Source organism: Squalius cephalus (assembly GCF_949319135.1).
Source record: "Squalius cephalus genome assembly, chromosome: 15".
Classification (NCBI taxonomy): domain Eukaryota; kingdom Metazoa; phylum Chordata; class Actinopteri; order Cypriniformes; family Leuciscidae; genus Squalius; species Squalius cephalus.
Window position 1 is genome coordinate 16,713,608 of NC_137136.1, and position 26,001 is coordinate 16,739,608.

The 26,001-nt window shown below is 37.2% G+C and overlaps 3 protein-coding genes across 3 annotated transcripts; 1 reads left to right on the top strand and 2 right to left on the bottom strand.

Moving 5' to 3' along the window:
• Positions 1 to 412: 412 nt before the first annotated feature.
• On the bottom strand, positions 413 to 5,622 carry LOC307172056 (uncharacterized protein). The gene is made up of 3 exons (XM_079894084.1): positions 4,505 to 5,622; positions 1,989 to 2,414; positions 413 to 1,886 (listed from the first exon to the last, which is right to left on the bottom strand). Exons 1-3 carry the CDS (start codon positions 4,860 to 4,862, stop codon positions 1,117 to 1,119), a joined length of 1,554 nt encoding a protein of 517 aa, XP_079750210.1. The 5' UTR covers positions 4,863 to 5,622; the 3' UTR covers positions 413 to 1,116.
• Positions 5,623 to 9,951: 4,329 nt separating this feature from the next.
• On the top strand, positions 9,952 to 12,591 carry prss1 (serine protease 1). Its single transcript, XM_079895639.1, has 5 exons — positions 9,952 to 10,055; positions 10,247 to 10,403; positions 11,518 to 11,771; positions 11,886 to 12,022; positions 12,121 to 12,591. The coding sequence occupies exons 1-5, from the start codon at positions 10,016 to 10,018 to the stop codon at positions 12,268 to 12,270; spliced, it is 738 nt and encodes a 245-aa protein (XP_079751765.1). The 5' UTR covers positions 9,952 to 10,015; the 3' UTR covers positions 12,271 to 12,591.
• Positions 12,592 to 12,679: 88 nt separating this feature from the next.
• LOC307172893 (uncharacterized protein) lies at positions 12,680 to 24,564 on the bottom strand. The gene is made up of 3 exons (XM_079895638.1): positions 24,434 to 24,564; positions 17,298 to 23,046; positions 12,680 to 16,012 (listed from the first exon to the last, which is right to left on the bottom strand). Exon 2 carries the CDS (start codon positions 22,963 to 22,965, stop codon positions 18,859 to 18,861), a length of 4,107 nt encoding a protein of 1,368 aa, XP_079751764.1. The 5' UTR covers positions 22,966 to 23,046; positions 24,434 to 24,564; the 3' UTR covers positions 12,680 to 16,012; positions 17,298 to 18,858.
• Between the last annotated feature and the right edge of the window lie 1,437 nt (positions 24,565 to 26,001).

The window sequence follows — 26,001 nt, forward strand, 5'->3', positions numbered from 1 at the left end:
ATTGATTGGAAGCCTGTGATTACGTCACATGCGCCCTCTGCGACTACATTTAAAGCGACACCTTTCGATAAATGTAGATGGGTGCGAAACTGCATCTAATATTTACATATTTTATTAATTTAGTAGATTTATTGATAACCGTGGTCAGACATGTGAATGTATTCACGTCCTTTTTGTGTAGATTTAATGCATTTTTTAACTCTTCAGTAAACTGGTAGTTATAATTGACAGAGAAAGGCAGAAATATCCAAAGATTTTTCAAAGACAAAAATTTACTTTTTTTTTTTTCCTCGATTTTTATTTTATTTTTAATATTTATTCATGTGATGACAAAGCTGAATTTTCAGCAGCCATTTTTCCAGACTTCAGTGTCACATGATAAATATTTATTACTATCAATGTTGAAACAGTTGTGCTGCTTAATATTTATAATTGACTTTGATAATATAAAAAAGGGGATAAATGTATTGATTGCTTTTATTAAAATTTGTTCATATGCAGACATTTTTTCCCAAATACACATGATTTTTGTTAACATGGTGAAAAGTTTGCAAAAAGGTATATTTGAGCTTAGCTATCTTGCATTGCATGCAGAGTGACTGGGCAATCTTAGATCTCTATGTTAGTCAGTAATTCTGATAACTGCATTTATTTCCATGGAACTGGAGAATCTCTATGCAATACAATATCCTTTAAAACAGCATTTGGATGTATCTTCTTAACCAGTGATAGTAGCAAAAGTAAAACGTCATTTTACACTGATCTGCGGTGCCTCAATCAAAGAATGAAAATTAATGAATTTTATCATGCCACAGCATGAATACTAGAGAATATCTTTCTAAACTTATCATATATTATGAACTTGAGCAAGCAGATCCATAAAATGTCAGTAATTTATGATCAGCAACAAGAGTTCATAAGTCAATTTTGATTATAGCTTTGAGCTTTTTGGTGTACACAATACATTTTATTATATATCTGCAACAGGCATAACATATAATGTGGCTGCAATGACATGGCACAATCTGCAACTAGGTAACCTTATAAAACATTGCTTTAAATAAATACATTTACTGTAACCGAATACAGTTTATTTTTCCACATCTCACGGCAACATCAACGTCTGCGTCTTCGTCTGAGGTCTACTGTTCTGCCACGGCGTGGCCGTTGCGATACTCCATTTATGTCAGTCGGTGGTTCAGTGTGCAGAGTACCATCTAAAATATCTGGAGGTGGCGGTAGGGGTGGAAGAGTTGCTGGGATTTGCTCCTCTAGCTGTGGATGTTCCTGTGGCAATAACAGTTGCTGATAAGGCTGCTGTTGTGGAGGTTCCTGTTGCTGTTGTGTAGGTTGCTGTAACTGTTGTTGCTGTTGTGGAATTTGCTGCTGAGGCGGCTGATGCTGCATCTCAAGTAGACCCAACAGGCGTTGCAAAAGTACATTATTCTGCTGCAAGCTGCTTGTAAGGGCCTCTTGTGAAGCCACAAGCGTCCGCATATCGCTTCTGAAGCCTTCTGCAAACTCGCGCAGGTTCTGCTCCATGCGATCTCCAAGCTGCATGGCCGCTTCTCCCAGTCCACGAAGTTCATCTTCCAGCCAGGAAGCGCGTGGTGGAGGGGGCTCCAGTGGGCCCTGGTGGGTCCCTAAGGATGGTTCTGGGCTTGTATGAGGGGTACCGTTGAGGAAAGGCGCGCTGTAAAGGGGTGAAGGAGGTAGCCAGCGTTCTGATGTCGGAGGTGGTACTATTCCCAGACCCAGGCCTAAGCCCAGTTTATCCTCCATGCTGCTCTCCACACCATCACAATCATCTCCATCATCACAGTCTTGCTCACCAGCTTCTTCCTCCTTTTCGAAACCATCTCTTTCAGAACCATCTCCAACTGCAACTGAAACAGTGAAAAGATATGTAAACATTTAATATTCCCATGATTGACAGACTTTATTACAGAATCAAATTTGTGAGGTCACTCAAAACCTGAAGATGTTACCTGGATCAGTGTCTGACAAGCAACTGAAACTGGCTTTTACTCTAGTGCTCTGCTTTTGACGAGACTGCTGGAGCCTGGGACTGACTTGAGTCGGCCTTCCCATAATTGCGGCCCCTCTGCTGGATGGCAGGTAGCAGGTGCGGTGCCTTGCGTCAGCCAGTCTACCACCGTTACGTCTCTTCAGGTCATCCCAGCGTTTCTTCACTTCTCTTAGAGTGCGTGGTACTCTAGACACAGCATTGACACGCTCAAGTATCCCGGCCCAAATTCGCTCTCTTTCTCGGCGCCGGAGCCTCCCTGCTGGACCGAACAGCTCCCCCTCACAGCGGGTCACCTCTGATACCAACACCTCCAGCTCTGCCCCGCTAAAGCGGCTCTTCCTTTTTCCTACGCCTCCTGCGGCTAATGCTGAAGACACCCCCCTGTCTTTAATTCAAAGGCAAGTTTTATTTTAACAAAAAATTAGGCTTCTGCATTTCTATTTAAAGGTGCACTCAGTAAATTGTTTGCTTTTGGTGCGCTGACGGACGGATTTTTGGACTTATACTGACACATAGCAGCATTAATGCAGCATCACTCAAATATTTTTTACCAAAAAATGTACAAATTTTAGTTTAATTTTATTTAAGCCACTATCTGTATGAATTGCACTGTATTTTGAATGAGTTAATAGATTAGTCATGTTTTTTGTGGTCACCAATGATTTATTTAATCATTGAGTAGAAATTACAATATCAGAATGTTACTATAATAAACTGAGTAATATATATAATATTATTAATTCATCAGTCAAGTAGGATATGTACCAAAAACTTTCAAGCTGGCAGTTATTAAACCACAACTTGATCCTGAAGAATTAGTTCATTACAGACCCATCTCAAATCTCCTTTCGGTCAAAAATACAAAAAAAGGTATCAAAATATCCTTATAACTATGTTCCTTCTTAGAAAGAAATGGTATCTGCGAAGATTTCCAGTCAGGATTTACACTGTATTATAGTACTAAGACTGCTCTCATTAGAAAAACAAATGATTTGCCCTTATCATCTAATCATGGTTGTATCTCTCTATTACTGTTACTGGACCTTAGTGTTGCAATGATACTATCGTCCATGCTCTCAAAGACAAATGCAGAAAAGTTAGTTCATGTGTTCATGACCTCAAAGCTAGATTATCGTAATGATCTACTGGGTGGTTGCCCTGCACGCATAATAAACAAACTCCAGCTGGTCCAAAATGCAGCAGCTAGAGTTCTTCCTAGAGCCAGGAAGTATGAGCATAATATCCCGATTCTGTCAACACTGCATTGGGTCCCAATTAAACATTGCATACATTTTTTTAAATCTTGTTGATTATTTATAAAGCACTGGATGGTTGAGCTCCCCAGTATTTGAGCGAGCTCTTAACGCATTATAGTCCTGCACGTCTATTGCGGTCTCAAAATTCTGGCCAGTTTATAATACCCAGAATATCAAAATCGCCTGTAGGCGGTAGTTCCGTTTCCTATTTAGCACCCAAAATGTGGAACAGTCTTCCTAGTGTTGTTCGGGAGGCACTCTTGTGTTAAATCCAAATGTAGATTAAAACGCATCTATTTTATCTAGAATACACATAACACACTATCACATTTCTATAAATTCAAATCCGTTAAAAGATTCTTAGGCTGCATAAAGTAGGTCATCTGGAACTGGGATCACTTCCCACAACATCCACTGTTTTTGTTACATCATAAGAAGAATGGCATCTACGCTAATATTAATCTGTCTGTCTCATCCTTATCCTGAGGTTACCGTAGTCAGCCAGATCAGATGGTGCATCTGCACCTAGACGCGACCACAACAATGTCAGCAGAGACCATATCAACTAGACAATCCCCTGTGAAGACCTAGTCGACACTACAGCCATCAACAATGATCCTCGAGCAAAGACCACGAGAACCAGACAAGTCCTTTGCACAGACCCTGATGGCCAGCTTCGTCTCCATACTGGCGTGATGAATCCGATCTTCAAGCAGAAGGAACTGGATTAAATATTTTGAATGATTCCAGTTCACAATCTGTTTTCTGACTTAAACCACAGCATGTTGGTTTGTTGGCCAGAGGAGAACTGCCCCCCCGACTGAGCCTGGTTTCTCCCAAGGTTTTTTCTCCATTTTGTCACCTGATGCAGTTTGGGTTCCTTGCCACTGCCTCTTGCTTGCTTAGTTGGGGACGCTTAATATTCAACAATATTATTTATCTGACTAAACTGACACTATTGGATGAGAACTGAACTGAGCTGGACGATGACATCACTGTTTTCTGCAGAGCTGCCTTATAGCCGTCTTATCATCTTATATGAGTATACATCATTTTGAACATTTATTAAATGTATTATTAATTTCTACATTTGTAAAACTTTGATAATGAGGGGGTAAATTACAGAGTGCACCTTTAAATATTACTGTAATGTTAGAAGTAATATTTCAGGAAAGTAAAATCACATATTTTTAAACACCTCCTTCCATCTAAGACTTACTTTGTTCGATTGGGATGAGTTCATCTGAAGACATTCCAGGTGCGACTATGTTGGGATGCACAACCACAACGTTAAAGGGCAGACTGCTAGGCAACCCACCATTCTGGTGGTCACAACTGGCCTCTGAGTCGTCATCTTCCCTGGGGAAACCATCCTCTGAGACCCCGCCTCCAAAGGGACCCTCTGGAGACTCCACTTTGATGTGCATGGGAGGTGAGTGCTCATACAGCAACCCTCCCTCCTCGTAGTATTCAGTCATGGAAATGTTGTGGTTTACAGACACACCAATGTGACTGGTGGACAGCGTGCCATTCACAAGGAGGGTAAAAAGCCACCATGCTGTTCCATGGCAAGGCATTTATTGCTTCATTTTAATGTCTAACAAGGACAGCCTTAATAATGGGCTCAGCAACTACATAAAATAGATAATAACTACGGAACGGCAATACGTTAACGTGTCATTTTATATATATATATATAAAAAAATGATGTGTATTTACACTGATTCTGCGCAATTATTGCGATATTTTGTTGTCTGTACCTTGTATCTCTAAAACAAAAACCTGTGGCTTTTGTATAATGTTCTTCTGATATTCTGTTATGTTTGACATTATGTATTAGTATCATTAATTACATGCAGACATCTTAGAGCTCTCCTAATTAACAATAAATTTGCCAATGACAAGGAAAAGTCCGAGGCTACAAGAGGAGCGGGCGAGAAATAAAAACAAATAAAGCATGGATAATATAGTTGGATTCGCATTTAACTAATTGTTTAATTAAGGGAATATCTTAAAAGTAAAGGCCAAAATTACCTGTGTCGCAGCAATGCGCATATATTCTGCACCACATCCGCAATGGATGCGCATTCCGCATAAATTACGTTAGCCGCCACTAGCTCTTCTCAAGCAAATACTGCTGTTCGTGGAAAAGTCATATATGCGAGGTGCCCGCATTACGAGACAGATTTAGTTTATGGGGGAAAAAATCCGTACTCACACCGTCGGACTGTGATAAATGGCCAGAGAGTTTAAAACATAATGCTAACCCGATTTAAGTGCATAGATGCAAAGCTAACCTCTTAGAATCCTAAATGTACACAGACCACAAATCGTCGCAGGAATATGACATCACACAAAGATATTTACCGTGTTGCTGTATCTGAAATTCTGAAACAAATATTTTATACATTAAAACGGAGAAAGTATATTTAAACAAACTCAGCTCTATAATTATATATAAGTTATATAAGTTCAAGCTAAATGAAAACATAAAAGTGGAAATAATCCATTCCACCGAAAGGGTGACATTTCAGTCCCCAGGACATTATATGTATACAATTGAATGTCAATTAACTCTAAAATACATTTTATTTTTAAGCAAAATGTCCTGCACATTAAGCTAACTACAATTTTTAAAAAGTATAATTAAAAACATTAATAAAACTTCACAGAACACAAAAAATTGCATTTTCTGCATGTCCCCACTCTCTATCTCTAAACTTTACCATGAAATATAATGATTAAAATCCTTCAGAAATCTTTTTTTTTTTTGCATTGTTGTGTGACTTTATATCCAATCTATGCTTTAAAAGTTTTTTTTTTTCATGAGAAATTTTTTTTTTAATCTAATATTTTAGATATTTACATTCTAATCGTGTCCCCGGGTTTTCACTCAGTCCTGTTACCCTAACACATGCCCCCCTCTGAAAAACTTGAAATATTCCACAAGACACATTTTCAACAGGAAGTTGCATCATCTGGATATTCTGAAGGCAATGGGAAGACCATAAGTAAGTCCTCTCATTTTAATTTCTGTATATATTTTATGAAATTGTAACTATGACTGAGAAGGTCAATCTCAACATACTGTCCTTTTACCTAAATTATTTCTTAGATTTTAATTATTTATTTAAAAAATATGAACATTTGTGTCCTCATGCTATTAGCATGTATGCTATGTGGCCATATGCCATGTATTTGATAACTTTTTGCTTAAAAACTCAATCCTGTTACTTTCAGTCCTGTGAAAAAAACAGGAGTGAGTTAAAGTAACAGGAGTGAGTAGAGTCCTCTGTTTTGTTGATATAATACTGTAAATATTAGTTGATATAATACTATTCACCTGAATTATAAGTTTTAAGGTTGCAATTACTTATATTGTAGACATTAGCATTAGTTTTACAATGTGAACACCGTACTTCCAGGAAGCCAGTCCACCACGAAGTGTCTTAAACGTTTTGTCTTTGTCTTTCATTTTGTAAAAGATGGAGAAAACCCATGCTATGCAGGTGCCAGAAACACCCACTTATGGCATATTGCAATGGAAGGAGCGAAACACACCCGCAACCCTCTCTTTTCTCCCTTTTTTGTCTTACCTTCCCTCTTTCTCCCTCCCTCTCTCCTCTTCTCTCTCTCCTTATTTCTCTTTCCACCTCCTTCGCTGTGAAGTACTATAGAACATACATCACTTCAACAGAGAAATCTTTTGCACACACAGTCATGTACACTCTCTCTCATACACACACACATGCACACACATATGGACACTCATTACTGTTACCCAATGTTCATTCCTGTTATTTTTTTTTTTATTTTTCTAAATGAATAAAGTTAAGCTACTGTTTTTATCCATTTTGTTTGGTCCATCATTTATACAATTGTTTAATAAATTAAATTATTAGAAAAAATTATAAACTTGGAGCTTCGGTCTGCTTTGAAAATGAATTTTCTTTTATTTATTAAAATACACCTTGCCTTAATATTATAGTGATTTTTTTTGTCACAAATATCAATTATTTGAACATATAACCAACAATTTATTTAAAATAAACACTTTCTTGTGGGGAAAACAAAGGAATTAATTGACATGCTTTTAAACACGCTTTTTAAATGCACATGAGTTTCGGTAACAGGACTGAGAAAACATGCGTCCATCTTCTGTTTAGAAACCTTGTAGAAAATTAAATAAAGTTGCCTGAGATTGACCAATACACATTTTGAATAGTTAAATATGTGTAGTATTAAATTCAGTGTTCGAAAAAGATTTAATTTTGAAGAGTTACAACAAGCAAATGTTGCCCATTCGGTGGAATTGTTGTCTAAATGAAAATTGCAGCTACACTCGAATTGAGTATAAAGTTGAAAAGGAAAAAGTGCTAAATACGGTTCCCATTTCTCACATGGTAGAAGAGTAAACATGCAATGGCTTGGACTAGCTTACTTGTATTAGCTTATCACTTGCTTCACCAGAGTGATCCGGTGAGCATAGCCTATCTGAGGATCTTTTTGGTTAAAATCAATCTTCACTATAGCTGACCTATGCAAATGAACTTTTGACTCAAAACCTTGAAGTCACGGAGATAGGCTATATCTCTTACGACAATGTCCCGATGCGTGATTGCCCACAAAGTGATATTGATGTACAATGAGTAAAAAAAAAAAAAAAAAAAAAATCTAGAATTTATTTTTACTCATTATAGAAGCAGGCAGACAATAAAATAGATAAAATAATAAAAAACAAAGATACATCTAGGCTTTTTAATCATATAGTATATGTATTTTTTATCCTTGCCTAGCCTTCATTAGCCATCTGTTTTCTCCCACAAAAGCTAATGATTTATCTGTGATTTTTCTGGAATTGGAGTCAAAAATCAGCCCAAGATTCACAAAGCATAAACCATATGGTAACTTTTTTGTGAACTTTTTTTATTTAAATTATGAAATTTAAAAGTGACAAGTCTGAGGCTTCTAACGTAATGTAATGGACAGTTTATAAGTAAACACAGAATGGAAATATAAAGAAGACTATGAAAAAGGGAGAAAGGTCATTTGGATTGGCTATAACAACGGCCATGTTTAAAAAAGATCTGTCCACTGTCATTGACACCATGCATCAAAGGGATAAAAAACCTTAGATTTCTTATAGTTTGAGTAAAAGTCAAACTAGGGAAATGTGCAGCAAAATAGCTAGCTAGAAAATATAACATCTGCTGCTCACAATTTTAAGCAACAATGCTATTCTATATTGTGCCTGGCAAATGAAAAAAAAAAAAAAAAAAAACTTTCTGACAAGCAATATATGAGTTTAAAATGTCTGATTAAATATTTCAAAATTCTTTGATTTCTGAATCTCTGGTGACAAACACCTTGAATGGTTTAGCTGCCACATGTTGATTCAGTTGAACTTTCCCATGTCATGTTTATCTAAAGTCATCGGTTTGTAGGTATTTTGAAATATTACGGAAAATAAGGTTACCATCAGCTTATATTTTTTTTATAATCAAGGGGAAATAATATAGTTACATGGGGAAATTAATCAATGCCTACTTTCAATTAAATGTGAATTTAAATTAAAACTTTTTACTTTTCACAATTAAAACTTTTCACTGCAGTACTCTGACAGTCTGAAATAAAGTCTGTGTTGTCCACTCAAATTTCCTGAATTTTAAAAAATAATAAAAGAGCCCTCTGAAGTGAAACACCAAAGACTCTAACATGAATCATTGTTTGCAATTGCACCACAATGTAATGTAGCAAATGAAACAAATTTAACATTAAGATATGTTAAATAACATTTATCATTATATATTTAACATTATAACATGGCCAATTTTTAAACCCTTGGTTTTGCATGTTAGTTTCCAAAGATAAGTATAATAATGGTAACACTTTACAATGAGGTTCATTATAGTTAACATTAGTTAGTGTATTAACTAACATGAACTAACAATGAGCAATACATTTGTTACTATATTAGTTAATCTTTGTTAATGTTAGTTAAAAAAAATACAACTGTTCATTGTTTGTTCATGTTAGTTCACAGTACATAATGTTAACAAATAACCTTTGATTTTAATAATGTATTTGTAAATGTTGAAAGTAATGTTAACTAAGATTAATAAATACTGTAGTATTGTTCATTCTTAGTTCATGTCAACTAATTTAGTTCACTAATGTTAACTAATGAACCTTATTGTAAAGTGTTACCATAATAATTGTACAACATCAGTCAAAATTCAGTCAAAACTGTTTTATGAAAAAAAGAGATGAAATAAAAAAGTGAAACATTATTAACATTGTGTCCTTAGCACCCAAGTCTTGTCAAAACATTTTTCTTAGAGTAGCGCATAAGCACTTAATATTTATAACTCATGACAAATTTGTTAATTTTCTGAACATATTTGTTACAAGTTGTTACTAATATGCAACCAAATTTCCCCTTTATAAATTACCGCTGCAAAGGATTCCCTATTAGAAAATAATAAGAAACATAATCAGTTTGTGAATATTGTTTCTCAACATGCAAAAAATTATTTGCAATAATATGTTCTGAAAGACAATCTGAATTATGTTGAAGCACATGCTGGAGTCACACACTGGTTGCTATTTAAGGCTTACATAATGAACCAACATGTATGTATGTCCTTGAAAATTATCTCGAGCTGTGGAGTAGACAGAGTATAAAAGGTGGGTCTTAACAGCATGGGAACACACACTCAGCAGTCTCAACATGAAGGCTCTCATTTTTCTGGCTCTGTTCGCTGTGGCTTGTAAGTAAAGGGGCATGAAAGATTTAGATTGGAATTAATACAGATCTATTAAGGGTTTTTAGGGTTTTTCTAATCAGAAATCATCATGTAAAATATAATCAATTTTTTATTTAATTCCGTATGGTTACCGCTCTCTTCATTAATATTGGTAAAATGTATGTATGAAACAATGAAACCTTATGTTTTCCCAGATGCCGCTCCTCTGGAGGATGACAAGATTGTTGGTGGATATGAGTGCACTAAGAATGGTGTTGCATACCAGGTTTCCCTGAACAGTGGCTACCACTTTTGCGGTGGCTCTCTGATCAGCAACCTCTGGGTTGTGTCTGCTGCTCACTGCTACAAGTCGTAAGTGAAAGTCCTTTTTTTTTTTTTTTTTTTTTTTTGCATGTGCATAATATATATATATATAGGGGAGACTGGACTGGAGCTTGTCACATGGGGAAGTTGTTACAATAATTATATCTCAGTAGGTTTGACTCAAAAGTCCAATTGCACAAAAACTTTGTCTTAGGATTTGAATTAAGAATAATATATATATATTTTTTTTACGATTTCTATAGTGTAGGAAGTTATGTTACTTTTAACATTTTAGCTTTGTAATGAATTATTTTGTGCTTCATTTTTTTTTCCTTAAAATTTAACAGAAAGCAACTAAATAACCAATGTAATGACAAATTTCTACTTGCTATGCCATTATTTAAAAAAAAAAAATATTTAAGTATGCATTAAAATGATCAAAAGTAACAGTAAAGACAGTGATAATGTTACAAAATATTTCTATTTTAAATAAAGGCTGTTTAATATAACTTTCTAATCATTAAATAATCCTTAAAAAAATTCCACAAAAAATATGGAGTTTTTAAATTGTTTTCACAAATTAATAATAATAATAAGGAATGTTTCTTGAGCACCAAATTAGCATATTAAATGATTTTGAAGGATCATGTGACACAGAAGACTGGAGTAAGGATGCTGAAATTTCAGCTTTCCATCACAGGAATAAATCACATTTAAATATATATATATATATATTCAAATAGAAAAGTGTAATAAAATTTCACAGTAGTACTGTTTTTACTATATTTTGGATCAAATGAATGCAGCCTCAGTGAGCTTATGATACTTCTTCCAAAAAACATCTTACCGACCCCAAACTTTTGAATGGCAGTGCTCAATCTGCACAGTGTTACAATATGCCCTGCTATGGGGTAGAAATGTCCATCAGCTTACTGTAGTCAAGATTCTACCATATGTGTCTATACACTAGGAATTACTTTTCAAAAATAAATATCTCCTATAAGAGGCACATAAGGGATACATCATTAGTAATCACTTAAAATTCAGCCAACAAAGTGCACATTTTCTTAGGTTCAAAAAATAAGTTCTAGAAGTATGTTAAAGAGTTTAACATTTAATGCTTTCTGTATAAACCAATAATCTTACTTGTCTCTATTCTCAGACGTGTCCAGGTGCGTCTGGGTGAGCACAACATTGACACCACTGAGGGCACCGAGCAGTTCATCAACTCCGCTACGGTCATCAGACACCCCAGTTACAACAGCAATACTCTGGACAATGACATCATGCTGATCAAGCTGAGCAGTGCCGCCACTCTGAACAGCTACGTTAAGACCGTTGCTCTGCCTTCAAGCTGTGCTTCATCTGGTACCAGCTGCCTGATCTCTGGATGGGGAAACATGAGCGCCAGTGGAAGTGCGTGCCACTAAATTAATATGGAATGAAACTCCCTGCGTAAATCTTTAGGCCATCTTAAAATAACCCATTAATGCAAATTAACCAATAAGTGGGGACTTGATGTTTTCTCAGGCAACTACCCCAGCCGTCTGATGTGCCTGAACGCTCCTATCTTGAGTGACAGCACCTGCAAAAGTGCCTACCCTGGTCAGATCACCTCCAACATGTTCTGCGCTGGCTTCATGGAGGGAGGCAAGGACTCCTGCCAGGTAAGATCAGTGCTAAACTTTTGATGTCAAGCTAACAGATATATAAAAATACTTTTTGCAGCAATTATTGACTTCTCTGAAACGCTTCTGTATCGCAGGGTGACTCCGGCGGCCCAGTGGTGTGCAACAACCAGCTGCAGGGTATTGTGTCCTGGGGTTATGGGTGTGCCCAGAGGAACAACCCTGGTGTCTATGCCAAAGTCTGCAACTACACCACCTGGATCAGAAACACCATGAACTCCAACTAAGCTAACATGGATTTTCAAGGCCATAATCATGGCATGTTGCAATATCATTTTGGCAAACTAAAATAAATATCCGATGATAAACTAAAATAAAGATCTGATAACAAACATTAAAGAATTTTCTTTGTATTATTTATATTATAATTTAGATAAGTTTTGAGATGTCTGTATTTTCACAGATTGAGTTCCACATTATCATTAATTAAAGTGACATATTTAAAATGAATATATTTAATTAACATTGAATACATTTATTATGGATCTTTTCATTGATTTTTATTTTATTAATTTCTGGTCAGATCTGGTTGCACTTACTATCTGTATAAAAAAAAATAAAAAAATAAATAAAATAAAAACCCTGAATGTTTAGCCCAACAGCTATACAAGTATAAATAACAAGACTTGAGCAATATCAGACAAGACATTTAATCTGTTATAAGCAACAGATAAAATTTCACTTACAGCACCAACAGATCTAAATCAAACTATAGGATCTCTAAATAAAACAATACTGTCAATTACAGGGAATAACTAGTCCAAATTTGAAAATTTATTTTTTAAACAAAATTATGTGTCAGTACATCAGTAATGTTGATATCACATGAAAAACATAATATTCATATACAGCCAACATTTTCACTAGTTTCAGAAGTTATGTCATTCCCATACAAAAGTTCCTCACACACTCATTGAACAAAAGAGAACAACTTTTACAGAATATTCATATTTGTCCTCTGGCATGGTCCAAGTAATGTCCATGCAGTTCTAGAAGGTTGGAAAAACAAGCGTTACATTCAGTGCATACTAAGTTACCGGTTGTGTCCTCTGTCTTCAATACAGATGGTGACCGGCTTGAACCATTTAATTCTTCCATTGTTGAAAAACTGTTCTCAGTGTGTTTTTTAACAATTTGCCTCACATTATTTTGAGAATTAGGAAAGGAATGTGGGTCTGATGACACATAAGCCAATGTCCTGGTGGTGCTCGGGGCCTCCGTGTTCGGTTTTTGCTGCTGCTTTGGTAATGGATGTAAGCTTGAGGGACCTAAGTGTGACAATGAATGAGGCATTTCAGCACCATTTGAAGAGGAGAATGAGAGGAGTTTCTTTTGTGTCTGATTATCAGAAAGGCAGTAGTTGTGGCTTTGACGCTGGGGGTGGTGAGATTGATGTTCCCCTGTTATAAGTAGCTGGCCTTTCATTGCTATTGGTTCTTTCTCTACAGACTTGTGGAGGAGCTGATGATGGAAAAGCAAGTCTAAGGTCTCAAAACTGGCATTGCACGTACCGCACTCGTAGGGATGCACAGCAGACTGTGGATGAGCGGTGTAATGTGTCTCCATTGTTTCATTCGTGAAGTGAACAACTCCGTGTCGTTTAAGAACGATCGCACTCGGGAAACCTTTTCCGCAAATATCACAAATAAAGGGCATAGTTGAGCGGTGCCACTCTTGCTGATGATTTCTCAACTTTTGAGCATTTGAGAACGTGTGAGGACAGAAGGGACAAACATGAGCGTTAAGCTCTGGATGCTTCTGCAGATGTTTATTGTACAAGCCCACAAATCGAAACCCCTGACCGCACTTGGGACAAAAAAAACGTCCTCTCTTCTGCCTATGCAGCCGCTGATGAATCCAAAATTTGTTCCAGTTTTTAAACATCCTGTTGCAATCGACACACGTGAAGCCTTGACCCCGCGAATGAGTGAGCATATGGGCTCTCAGCCTTCCTACATGCCGGAATACTCGTCCACACCGTGGGCAGAAGTACTTTCTTGGATCTGCTTTTTGGTGCGTACTGTTCAGTTGAGATACAAAATAGCTGCATTTGATCGGCTGATTCACTGAATAGAGATTATTCTGAGAGTCATAAACAGAAGTGGCCATGACCTGAGGAGGGCAAGCAAGCAAAGAAGAGCATCTTTTGAACTTCCTCAGCAAAGAAAAATCTTTTTCAGGAGATTTTACTGGACTTGCACTTCGCATTTTTTGTGCTGTTCTTCTTTTCAAGGAGTTTTTGGGTTGTAATCTGTGAGGAGAACTGTAAGCAGAAGACTTGGTTTTTGTGTGCCGCATGGAAATGCAGTGCTTGCTGTGCGTATGTAGCTCTGAGAGAAGACTGAACGTCTGCTTGCAGCAGTCACAGCTGTAACGCTGGGTATCCTTGTGTCCTTGCAAATGTAATTCATACTCATCTCTGGTGCCAAAGCAACTTTTGCAAAGGTGACACCTGAAGCTGATAACACCATCCAATTCCATATCTTTCAACGTGGAATGTGGGTGTCTTTTACCTTCACACGTGTGTATCTTTAATGGCCCGATCTGAGAAAATCCCTTACCACATTTGGAACAGAAGTAAGGCCTGATGGACCAATGCACTCTTTCATGGACACGTGCAGTACAAGCCTGAGTAAAGGATTTGCCGCACACCTTACAAGAGTATGGTTTTTCTCCACTGTGAATACGAAGATGGATTTTGAGGACAGACTTGTAGCAAAAGACTTTGCCACAGATCGGACATGTTTGAGGTTTCCCTTTCCCTCTTCCTCGCCCCCTCCTCCTTCTAGGGGTGATTTGATTACTACGACAGTCACTTTCCACTTTGTCGATCACGCTCACATGGTTCATGTCTGCATTTTTCTCAGTCGTGGCTCTACTTTGGTCTTGGTATCTGTGCGCACGTTTCCGACTTTTGGATTTATGGACTTTGCTGTGAGATCGCAGGTTAGAGAGTTGAGCGAAGGCTTTCCCACAATCCTGGCATGTGAAGGGCTTCTCACCTGTGTGGACACGCAGATGAATGATATACGCAGAGGCATGATTGAACGGGCGCCCGCAATATTCACACTTGATGACCCGCTTCTCTTTGCGTGGCCGTCCGCGAGAAAATGAATGAAATCCACGTTTACTTTCTTTGATCTCCATACTGCTTGCCTCCGCAGTGGCTTCGGTTGATGGTGTCTGGCTATTCAGCTCTGAATTAGGCTCTTGCGTTTTCTCAGGTGAATGATCTACACATGCATCATCCAATGTTACATCAGTTTGGTTTAATGTGTCAGAGGGCAGGGCTTCTTGATTTTCAGTGTCAGAAATTTTTGCATCTGCAGTGTCCTCATGGATTTGTTTTTCAGAATCTTCTTCGCACTGGCTATCACTTATAATAGGACAGGATGTATCACAGACATCTTTCTCAGATGTTTGGACAGTTGAACAGTGGGCTTCATTCATGTCAGACTCTCTTTCAGACTGACTACTTGAGATTTCATCTGTTTGAACAGATATCTGAGTGTCGATTTGTGGTTTATTTAATTCTACATTAAGAGGCTGTGATTTTGGTCCATTATCTGTGGTGCTGGAAAGACAATTAGAATTTGACTCTGGCTGATCAAGGTCTTCCGAACATTTCTGAGCATCCATTTCAGCTTCTTTGACAGGGGTAAAATCAGACTTAAATTGCTCTGGAAATGTATTTACATCTGCATTACAAGAGCCTTTTTCACTCTCTTTTTTGTCAACATTAACAGGCAAGGACTCACGTAGGGCATTAGTGCCTGCAGGCGACGGTTCCTCCACTCTTCTGTTCTGGGAGCTTAATGCCAGACCTTTTGAAATGAATTCCCCCATACCTCTCTTCACAGATTGTTCCTTGGTTTCATCCTCATCAGTGTTGGTTCCTGGCTTCTTATCCTCTCCTTTAAGCATGATGTGCGAGTCGCCTGCAGGTGCCTGAGTTTCCCTTCACTCAAGCTGAAACCAGACAAAGGAAAAGGAATGAAAGATATAGATAAGATATTATAAGATGTATTGCATCTAATGATAAGTTTAATCAGCACATTAGTAGCTGCTTCACATATTATCCACATAATAGGTGGATCTATTAATATCGTTGTAGTACAACATCAATGAAAAAATACATAACATTATATTAAAATAATATTATATACATCATATTTCATCTCCGGAAGAGTGTGTCCCACGGCATCCGACTGAAAAACAACACAGCACATTCACTGGACCTGATTGAGAGCTGCTGATAGACTCTCATATTTTTACTGCCAAGTTGGAATTGTAATGGTATATGGCCAATTTTAAAAAGTTGTTACGCCACATACAAGCATTTGTATTGAGCTTAAATAGTACTGCAGTATTATTTTGATGGCAAAATATTATATCCTTAAATGCATAATGTCATCAGTAACACCCACGTTTGTTATTTTCATGCAGGATATAGCCTCAATATTTATAACTTCCAAAGAGTTTAGCCTAACTAGTATAAAACAAAGGAGATTAAGTAGCTGAATACCTAATGATTGTTTTTATACGTTACGTTTATTTTTTATTTTTTAAGTTGATCCTTATTCATTAGATCATTACTGCCATCAAGTGTTTATGTTTCACGTGTTTCTATGATTGTCAATAGTGGCTCGTGGTCCGTTCTTTTATTAGAGCGATTCATTCAAAGAACCGGCTCATACGAGTCATTCGTTATAGTGAATAGAACTACAACAAAGAAAACAAAACAAATAAGGGTTCTCAGCTCATTGTCCCCCTTTTGAGTGCTTACCCAGTATTTGTATTTAATAATATTCAATAATGACCGCAAAAGCACAACAACTACGGTAAAAAAAATTCAGTGCCGCAGTAGATAGCGGTTGATGCAGAGTGATATGACGCTCTGCATGCGTTTGCAAAGGCCATTCCTTCCATAATGTCTCTGTAATGCTTTATGCATGCGCTGTTACAGTCAGCCCTGCATCTCCTAATACTACAGAACCTGTCCTTTAAGAACGAGCTTATTTTGAAAAGCGAAATCAGCGTCTTTGAACGGGATTAATGTGTCTGTCGATAAATTCAACGCCCGACGCAGGACTAAACGAACAATTTTAAAAACCAACACTTATTTTTTTAAACAATAAGAAACACCACTTCAATGCAAAATTACCCATCGTTTGATCGACTGCATAAAATGAGCTTCTGCCTTAACTTTGTAGAAAGTACATGCGAACAAGCAACACAAAGAAAGCCAACCAACCTTTCATGTTCTTTCTTTTCAGCAGCACCAATGAACTACGATTCAGGACTCATACCCTAAACAAATGGAGTTTCCTTTTCCGTTTCCGATAAAAGCCTCTTCGACGTCTTTTTCTGGATGTGTGGTTATGTAAAGAAAATCACCCCAATATGTAAACACATGTTAAATAATTCTAGTTTGACTCCATTTACCGCGCACGATGTATACCAAACCATCAATTACATATAAAGACACGGGTATGGGTATGACTTTTATTCAATTTTAATTGCAGTTAAATAAATAAAAATATATACAGCATTAAAACGTTTCAGAAAACAAATTGTTCACTGCAAAAGGCATGCATCTAATATTCCATTAAAAGCTGCAAACCAAACCATAGAAATGGTTCCAAATTAAATGTGAAATTATAAATAAAAAATAAATAGCCTATTTAAAATTCTAAAACCATAAATGATAAGCAGTTTAACATAAGTCATGACAATGACAACTGTAGGGCTGATCTGATGCTGCCCTTCATTTAAACAGAACAGGTATAAGTTATAAATGTAGCCTACTAATGGTCATTGTTAATTATGTTCATTCATAATACAGATTATGACCTGATATTAGTTTAGTTATTGGTATGTTAAAATGTACTAGTACGTATATGAATAATGAATATTACTTTAGACTAATAAATGCAAAATGCAAAAATATTATTCATTGTTTTTTTCCATGTCTGCTATTGAAATAAATGAGCACATATAACCTCATATTGAATTGTTACCAAAATAATATTTACACAATAACTACAGAACTCCGATAAGCAACTTGATTTTCACATTTTTTTTGTATGACCACATATAACACTTAAAAAAAAATTGTAACACTTTTTGTGTCACTCCCAAAGCTGTTTTTGATGCAAATTTAACGTTGACTTAGCTCACTGCCTAAAGCAATTCATGTATTTTAATTTGTTCAGTCCTCCGTCAATTTTACCATTTAATCAGTTCACCAAATCTTTCAATCTTTATCATTTACAGTAGATGTGTCCGGCAAGTGTTTTGCTACTTCTAGCAACATTTACCACACTATAACATGTGTGCATGACCACATCCTTTATTACTTTACTGGAGACTTAGAAAGGTGTCACTATTGTTTTTATTGATGCAACGTAGAACATGTTTACATCAGAATGTATTATTTACAGTAGACTAACAATACACAACGGCTACATTAAAAAAAGGCCGAAAACTACTGTTTTTTTTCTTTTTTCTTTTTTTTACAGTTTATACAGTGTATTCACCAAACATCTCTGTATTGAAAAAAAAAATTTGTATTCAATAGATGAATTAAGGAAACCAATAAAATACAGAGGAAGCCAAATATGATATTAACAAGACAAAAAAAAAATTCTACTACTGATTAGATATGAAACATTTTTTAAATGTTTTAAACTATTCAAAATTATTTTTCACTACTCTTTTAAAAATGTATTCAAACTTCTGCTTTATAACGTCTTTTTTTACATTACATTTTGATCGCATATGCAGCAATGAAAGCAAGCAGTTAGATCCAACTTTTATGTATGCAGGAAAGGTATCGGTTTCTGCTCTAGATCATCTTCTGTGTCATTTGATGTTGTTATTGTTGATGTTGTTGATGTTTCAGGCACTGGCCCTAATATGCGGTGTACCCTTCTTGTGTGATTTTTAAAGGACACTATGTCAGGATAGCTGCGTTGGCAAATCTGACACTTGAACAGATTGTGTTGAGCCATGCCCCTCGACACTTCAAGACCACCCACGATACCATGGACCCTCCTTCTGTGGTTTCGGAGGGACTGTACATCTGGATAGCTGCGTGCACAAATGTGACATTGAAACTGATTGGGAGTGCTGTTTTGCTCAGTTCCCTTCGATGGCTGAAATGCAGCACTAAAAATACGATGCACTCTTCTTCTGTGGTTTTTCAAAGATTTTATGTCATGATAGGAGCGAGCGCATATCTGACACTGAAACTGGCCAGAACGGACCGGTTCTACGGTACCCAGATTTGGCTGTTTAGGCCGATGAACTTTCCTTAAGTGATCCTTCAGGGATTGAAGCTTTGGATAACTGCGAAGGCAAATAGGACATTGAAAAGGAGTAGATGAACTGCTTTGTGTGCCTGCTTGGGGCAACCGTTCCGGTGTGTCCTCCGCTGGTCTCATTCTGCTAATGACTCCATGAACATTTCGTTTATGCTCCTCGAGTGCCTGAGGTGTTGGACAATTATGGTCACAAATCTGACATGTCAGCCCAGCTTGCCTGCTGTGCGAGACTAGGTGTCTCTTGAGCCCATCTAGACAACTGAACCAACGCACACACACCGGGCATCGAATCGGTTTAAATGAGGGTTTACAGGTATTGCTTTGAATGTGAACTTTAAGGGTCAATGGGTTGTTGAATGTTGCGCCACAACGAGAGCAAGTGTGTTTCCTCTGACTTGCAGTATCACCTTTGCAACGTAACCGTATGTGTCTTAACAACGAACTGCGGAGACTGAAGTTCTTTTTGCATTTATGGCAAGTCAATGTCTCAGGAAGTGACCTATGGTTCACATGTTGAGGTGACAAGAGTGCAGGCGGTTGTGCTTTTATGTTAAGCGGCGAAAAACCTGTAGATTGTTGCGGTCGAGTCGGAGCATGCGATGGTACCGTTTGAGTAAATGAACGAGGTTGTTGCTGGGAACCTCTTTGCTCATTTGCTGGGATTTTAGATTGCTTGTGCAATTGCTGATGTGCTTCAAAGTCCATCCACGACTGCAAGTTCTCACCACAGTGAGGACAAATGTAAGACTCCTGCGCATGCACCTGCAGATGTTCGAAGAGAAGTCGAGGACAAGTGAACGAGGCTCCGCATTCACATGTCACCCTTCTTGGGAGTACAGATGGAAGTGACATGATCCCCCAGTTTCTGCTACTGCTAGTATTTTGAGTGCTCTCCTGTTGGACTGCTTGGTTTTCTGTAGATGGAGACAGGACAAATAAGTTTTCCTGAGTTGCAGGTGTTGTTTTAGACTCCACGGTTCTAGAACTTACTACTGAATCCGTTTTTGTTGCATGGCACTTTTTTCTGTGCTTATTTAGATTGTCTTTGCGGCTGAAGAACTTGCCACATTGAGGACATGGAAACCGTTTAATTGGCCCAGGCAAATCAGATGATGTATTCTCAACCTTTTGCTCTTCCAACTTTCTCGCCTCGCAAATCTTCAAATGCTCCTTTAGCGTAAATAGGCGAGAGTAGCTTCTCTGGCACCCATTGCAAACATACCGTTTCACGCCTTTATTAGTCACATGCACCTGAAAACCATTACTAGGTATTGCTGAATTAATTTCCTTGTCCTCAGGTAGCTCCACAATGACAACATCCTGATCTTCATCACAGTCATCTTTAGCCACGTCAATCAAATCATCCTCATCTGAGTCCTTCTGATCTACATCTATTAGTACATCAATTTCAGCATCATCCAATGGCATGGTCCACTCCTTTTCAACCAATTTACCTTTTTCCTCTACTTTCATTTCAACCATTTTGGCTGGTACTCCAACAGAGTTTTCAGTAGATTCAGTTGGTTTGGAGTTAGAAACACTGGCAAAAATAGACTCATGGGTTTCTGGGGGATTTAACGGATCCTTCCGCTGCATCTTCAACCCAGTCTGATTTTTCTTGTCAATAGAAAATTCTGTATTCTGTTCCTCCATCTTTACCGGCTCTGTGCCTACGCCAATATTTATATGCTGTGATGACATGATTTGATTTGTTTTTGAGTCTTGCTTCGCTTTATTGCACTCTTCCATATTTTGGAGTTTGACATGACGCTGGTTGGCAACAGTGGGCGAGGATTTCAGAGAAGATTTATAAGGACAGTTATGAATTTTGAGGCGGTGCCTCCGTGTGTAGCCACGCTTGCATAAAGAACAGTAGAACATTTTTTCCAGCTGTTGAGCTGTAGGGCTGATAGTTGTCACAGACTTCTTTCCCAAAGATTGAGTGTTTCTAGAAAATGCATCAGAGCAGACGTGATTCTCTGGGACAGAGATTACGGTTATCACAAACTGTTGGCAACAAAGACAAAACTTAACTCTCTCTTTCTTGTGCAAGGCATGATGCATTATCAAGCTGTCTACGGTTTGGAAAACCCGACGGCAGAGCCTGCACTGAAGTTTGCCTTCAACGTTGTCCCGGCCAAAAAGTTTTTGACGAGTCTCAAGAACCACCACGGGGCAGAGAGTTTGTGTCACAGATATAATCTTCCCCTTCTTTGACAACATCTTTCCAATTTTCACATTGACCACATTGTCTTGTTTCATCTTTGATAGATCCTCCAGTAGTTCTGGCTTTGACATCGTCATGGGAGTTGCAGGTTGCATTGGTGCTCTCGGTGAAACTTTTCTGGGAGGTAAGTTCCTCTGTTTCATTTGGACGGGTTGTTTATGACTCATGTAGGCAGATGCTAGCATCTTCAGGATTGATTTCTTATTAAATGCAGTTGATTCTTCACAAGATTCTGGTGATTTCTCATTGTCATGCAGAGAATGGTTTACCACGTTTAAAGTGTCCTTCTCAAGGATCTGCACTTGCTCTTCTCCTACCATGTTGGAGGATTTTAATGTGTCATTCTCAAGGATCTGCACTTGCTCTTCTCCAACCACGTTGGAGGATTTTAACGTGTCCATATAGAGCATCTGCCCTTGCTCTTCTCCTACCACGTCGAAGGATTTTAAAGTGTCCATTTCAAGGATCTGCACTTGCTCTTCTCCTACCAAGTCAGAGGATTTTAAAGTGTCCATATCGTTGATCTGCTCTTGCTCTTCTCTTACCACGTCAGAGGATTTTGAAATGTCCATATCACGGATCTGCACTTGCTCTTCTTCTACCATGTCAGAGGATTTTAAGGTGTCCATCTCAAGGATCTGCACTTGCTCTTCTTCTACCACATCAGAGGATTTTAAAGTGTCCATGTCACAGATCTGCACATGCTCTTCTCTTACCACACCGGAGGATGTTAAAGTGCCCATCTCATCTTGCTCTTCTTCTGCCACATTGGAGGATTTTAAAGGATTCATTACAAGGATCTGCACTTGCTCTTCAGTCACAGAGGGAGATTCAAATGGCTTCAAGATGTTGCTTTCCATGTCTGCAGAGGATTCAGTCTTCTTGATATCAGCATTTGAAGTAGGAGGTGCACTTTCTGCAAGGGATTTTTCATTGGAATGGGATGGTGAGAGACTGTGAAAAACTTGGTCGGAGACAGGACGGCTGGAGTTTATTTTGCTATCGGACACAATAGGAATCTTACCTAAATCTAATTTATCCTTATTTTCTGGCCCATGTTGCTTTTTGTGGGCCTCAAGAGCTGTAACACCACTAAACTCCTCACCACATTCACATAAGTAGGTTTGGGCTGGAGAAACTGGTGAGGCCGACATTATACAGTTGTGTTTTTCAAGGAGATCTTTACTCGCAAATAAGCTTCCGCAGCTGTCACAAGTAGGTAGTGTTGATTCTGTCTGGCAAGAGATTTCACTTGCATGAGTTGCTTGGTGCACCAGGAGTGATGCCAAATTATGAAACGTAGCTGAGCATGCCACACAGCTGTAAGTTTTAGGACTCCCAGCTGACTTTGTTTCTTGAAGTCCAAGCATTTTGCAGGTGCCAGAAGATTCCACTGCCGAATGCTAAATTTAAGAAGTGTTACCAAGGTCTTTGTTATTGTTGAGTACCTCCTAAAAAAGAAAACAAAAACAAAATTAGTTGCATAGCATGAGTTTTCAAATGTTTTCAATACAGGCATACATCATGTAATGTTATAGATCTAGGCACCGTCATGTTTAGGACCCTATAAGTTTAGTAAAAGACAATTCTGTAAAGTAGTTCTAAAAATGGAATTACCTGTGTAATTTTAAAGATTTGGATCAAATAAAAAAAATATATACCAGCATCAAAAACAAACTCTAATCTGTTCTCAACTAAAATAAAACTTTGGTTTAACTGGATCCATGAATTTGAAATATACTGACTAATAAAACACTATTTGATATAACAAATTCTCATTGAAAGGTACAGTCTTGTCTATTTTTCAAGTTATACAAGCAGAATGTGAGTATAGCCTTTTTTATATTTATTTATTGAGCAAAGCCAGACTGTTCTCAAATAGAAAAAGCTGTATTTTTTAACTGATTAGTAAATATTAATATTATTAAAAATAAACTGCTAATGTCCAAAAAATCTTGATATTCATTACACTAAAAAAGTACTAATGTTTAGAAATATGATTAAATAGTGTAATTTACTTTAGAAATATGATTAAATAGTGTAATTTACTTTAGTAATTTTTTTACTTTTATGTAAAACAAACACGAATACAAAGATAACATTTCTAAAAACTTGGCACACTTGTTCAAAACTAAATACTTTTGAAAGATTTAAGTTATGCCTTTCACAATATCGTACATCCACATGTGTCATTAACCTCAGTGAGCACATGCATATTTAAATGAGAAAAACAATTTCTGCTCAGAAAACTCAAGCTGATACAAATAAAACTGCTGCCCTGCTCTCGTTTTGAAGTAGGCTAAAGTGTTTAATTATTCGTTACAAATAGACTACGTTTCAAATGCAGCAACAAAAGAGGACAGAGAAAGAGGCAAGACGGCTCATTGCATGCTTCGATTTTTATAGGCCTGGCCGCTTCCCGTGGCTCTTTACTCAAATATGTTCAATAAACATCATGTCAATAAATAAATACAACACATCACCAGGTTAATATGCATACCACTCGCTGATTTAGATTTAGTATATTTTAAAAGAGAGTGAAAAATAACACAAACCCTGCCAATAACAAACACTGCAATGGATGCAGCAGACTTGGCATCAGACTAAACATGTTTAACTATACAACCAACCTCCAACATCTAAACGCGAACACCACCTCTTTTCCAAAACAACCGCGCTTTATAGGAATATCTGATTATAGCTTGATATAGCGCGTGCGGAACGTCATTCGCGTCCTGCACAGGGGAATTGAATGACAAAACCCGCAGCTAACGAATGCATGCGCGAATAAAAACGAAGCATAACAAGTACTTCAAACAGTTATTGGCTTGCACTCACCTTGGGAAAGTACGATGTGCAAACAAGCATGATTTTACTCAAATAAGTTATTTATTTTCAATCCGAAAGACGGTATGTATTTTGCAACGGGTTTCAGTGACATGTTATTCCCGCTATTCACTATAGAGGGCAGTATATATGAGCGCTCACTTCCACTCCCAGTCCCCACATGTACGGATTAAACATACCGCCATCAACTGGCGAGAGGGACCGGTGTGGCTTCCCTATAGAAATAGACCTACACCTTCCTCATTGGGCTATATTACAAGATAAACACCATTGACCAGTATTATTCATAGGCCTAGGTGATATGGAAGGTAGGCCTACAATATAGTTATAATCTTTATTAAATAAATGTCTATTATCATCATCAAACTTTGGACAGAGACACATTTCTGATTTAATTTATGCTGCTCAGTGAATTTAAGTGTTTTTTATTAAAAACATTGAAGATATGGAATACCAAAGTTGACAAAATAATACATACATAAATATAGGCTACAAAGAAATACAAGTATGTTAAATAAATACAAAAAAAAAAGATACCTTTACTCCCTTATTTATGTAGCTTATGTGGCTGGTTTCTAACTGGTGCCTGCCAGTAGACCAACTTGGGTCAGCAAAAAGACAGCTATGACCATAGAGCTAGAAAATAACTAACTTGTTCCAAAACATAACCACCTTAAATTTGATATTATTTAACTGATAATTGTTGATGGTCCTGTGGTGGTTTTATAAACATTTTTTTGTTGTTGCTGTTGACTGGAAATCAGTGAAATAATCATGCAGCAATATATACTTCTGTTTCAAAGAGGACACTAAAAGATGAGACATTTTCTAAATCAATTCAATTAAAAATAGATGAAAGGCTAAACTAAAGTTTCACTTTTAATGCTTATGTCATACCAATGCCAAACACACCACACAGTCTGAATATGAGCATACCTGACAAATGTTATAAAACAGATTATAGTTCTAAAAGAACCAAGGTAGCTCTTGACCTGTAGATATCTTAATTAGATTCACAATTAAAAGATAATGGATTACTGAAATGTGAAAGGCTAAACAACTCTATAATTAACTGAGCGATGCTGAGATTCCTGCTCCAATGGCTACAGAATTATAGTAAATAGTAATAGTAATAGTAAAAAATGGTAATAGTAAAGGCTGATTAATAAAAAGCTACAGGCCAGGAAGACTGACCATGTTCTCAGAATATAAAACATTATTATAGATGCTTTAATTTTGACATGACTAATTCTTACATTTGGGTAAGAAAAATTAGCTAATTTTGTTAACACACGTGGTGAACCCCGCTTTGGAACTATCTGCTATCTTAGGTTGGTTTCAGGCAGACATGGATGAGTATATGAAACACACCTGACTGTGGCAGGCTGGTCTCCCAATCATATATTCATATATTATTCATATATATATATATATATATATAAACTGTTAGTAGTTGTTATAAAATCAATTTGACAGTAAGAGAATACCTGAATAACAATTGTTTATACTTTTAATAAAATCTAAATTCTTTGATTTAGTGTGAATTATATTTTGAGTTT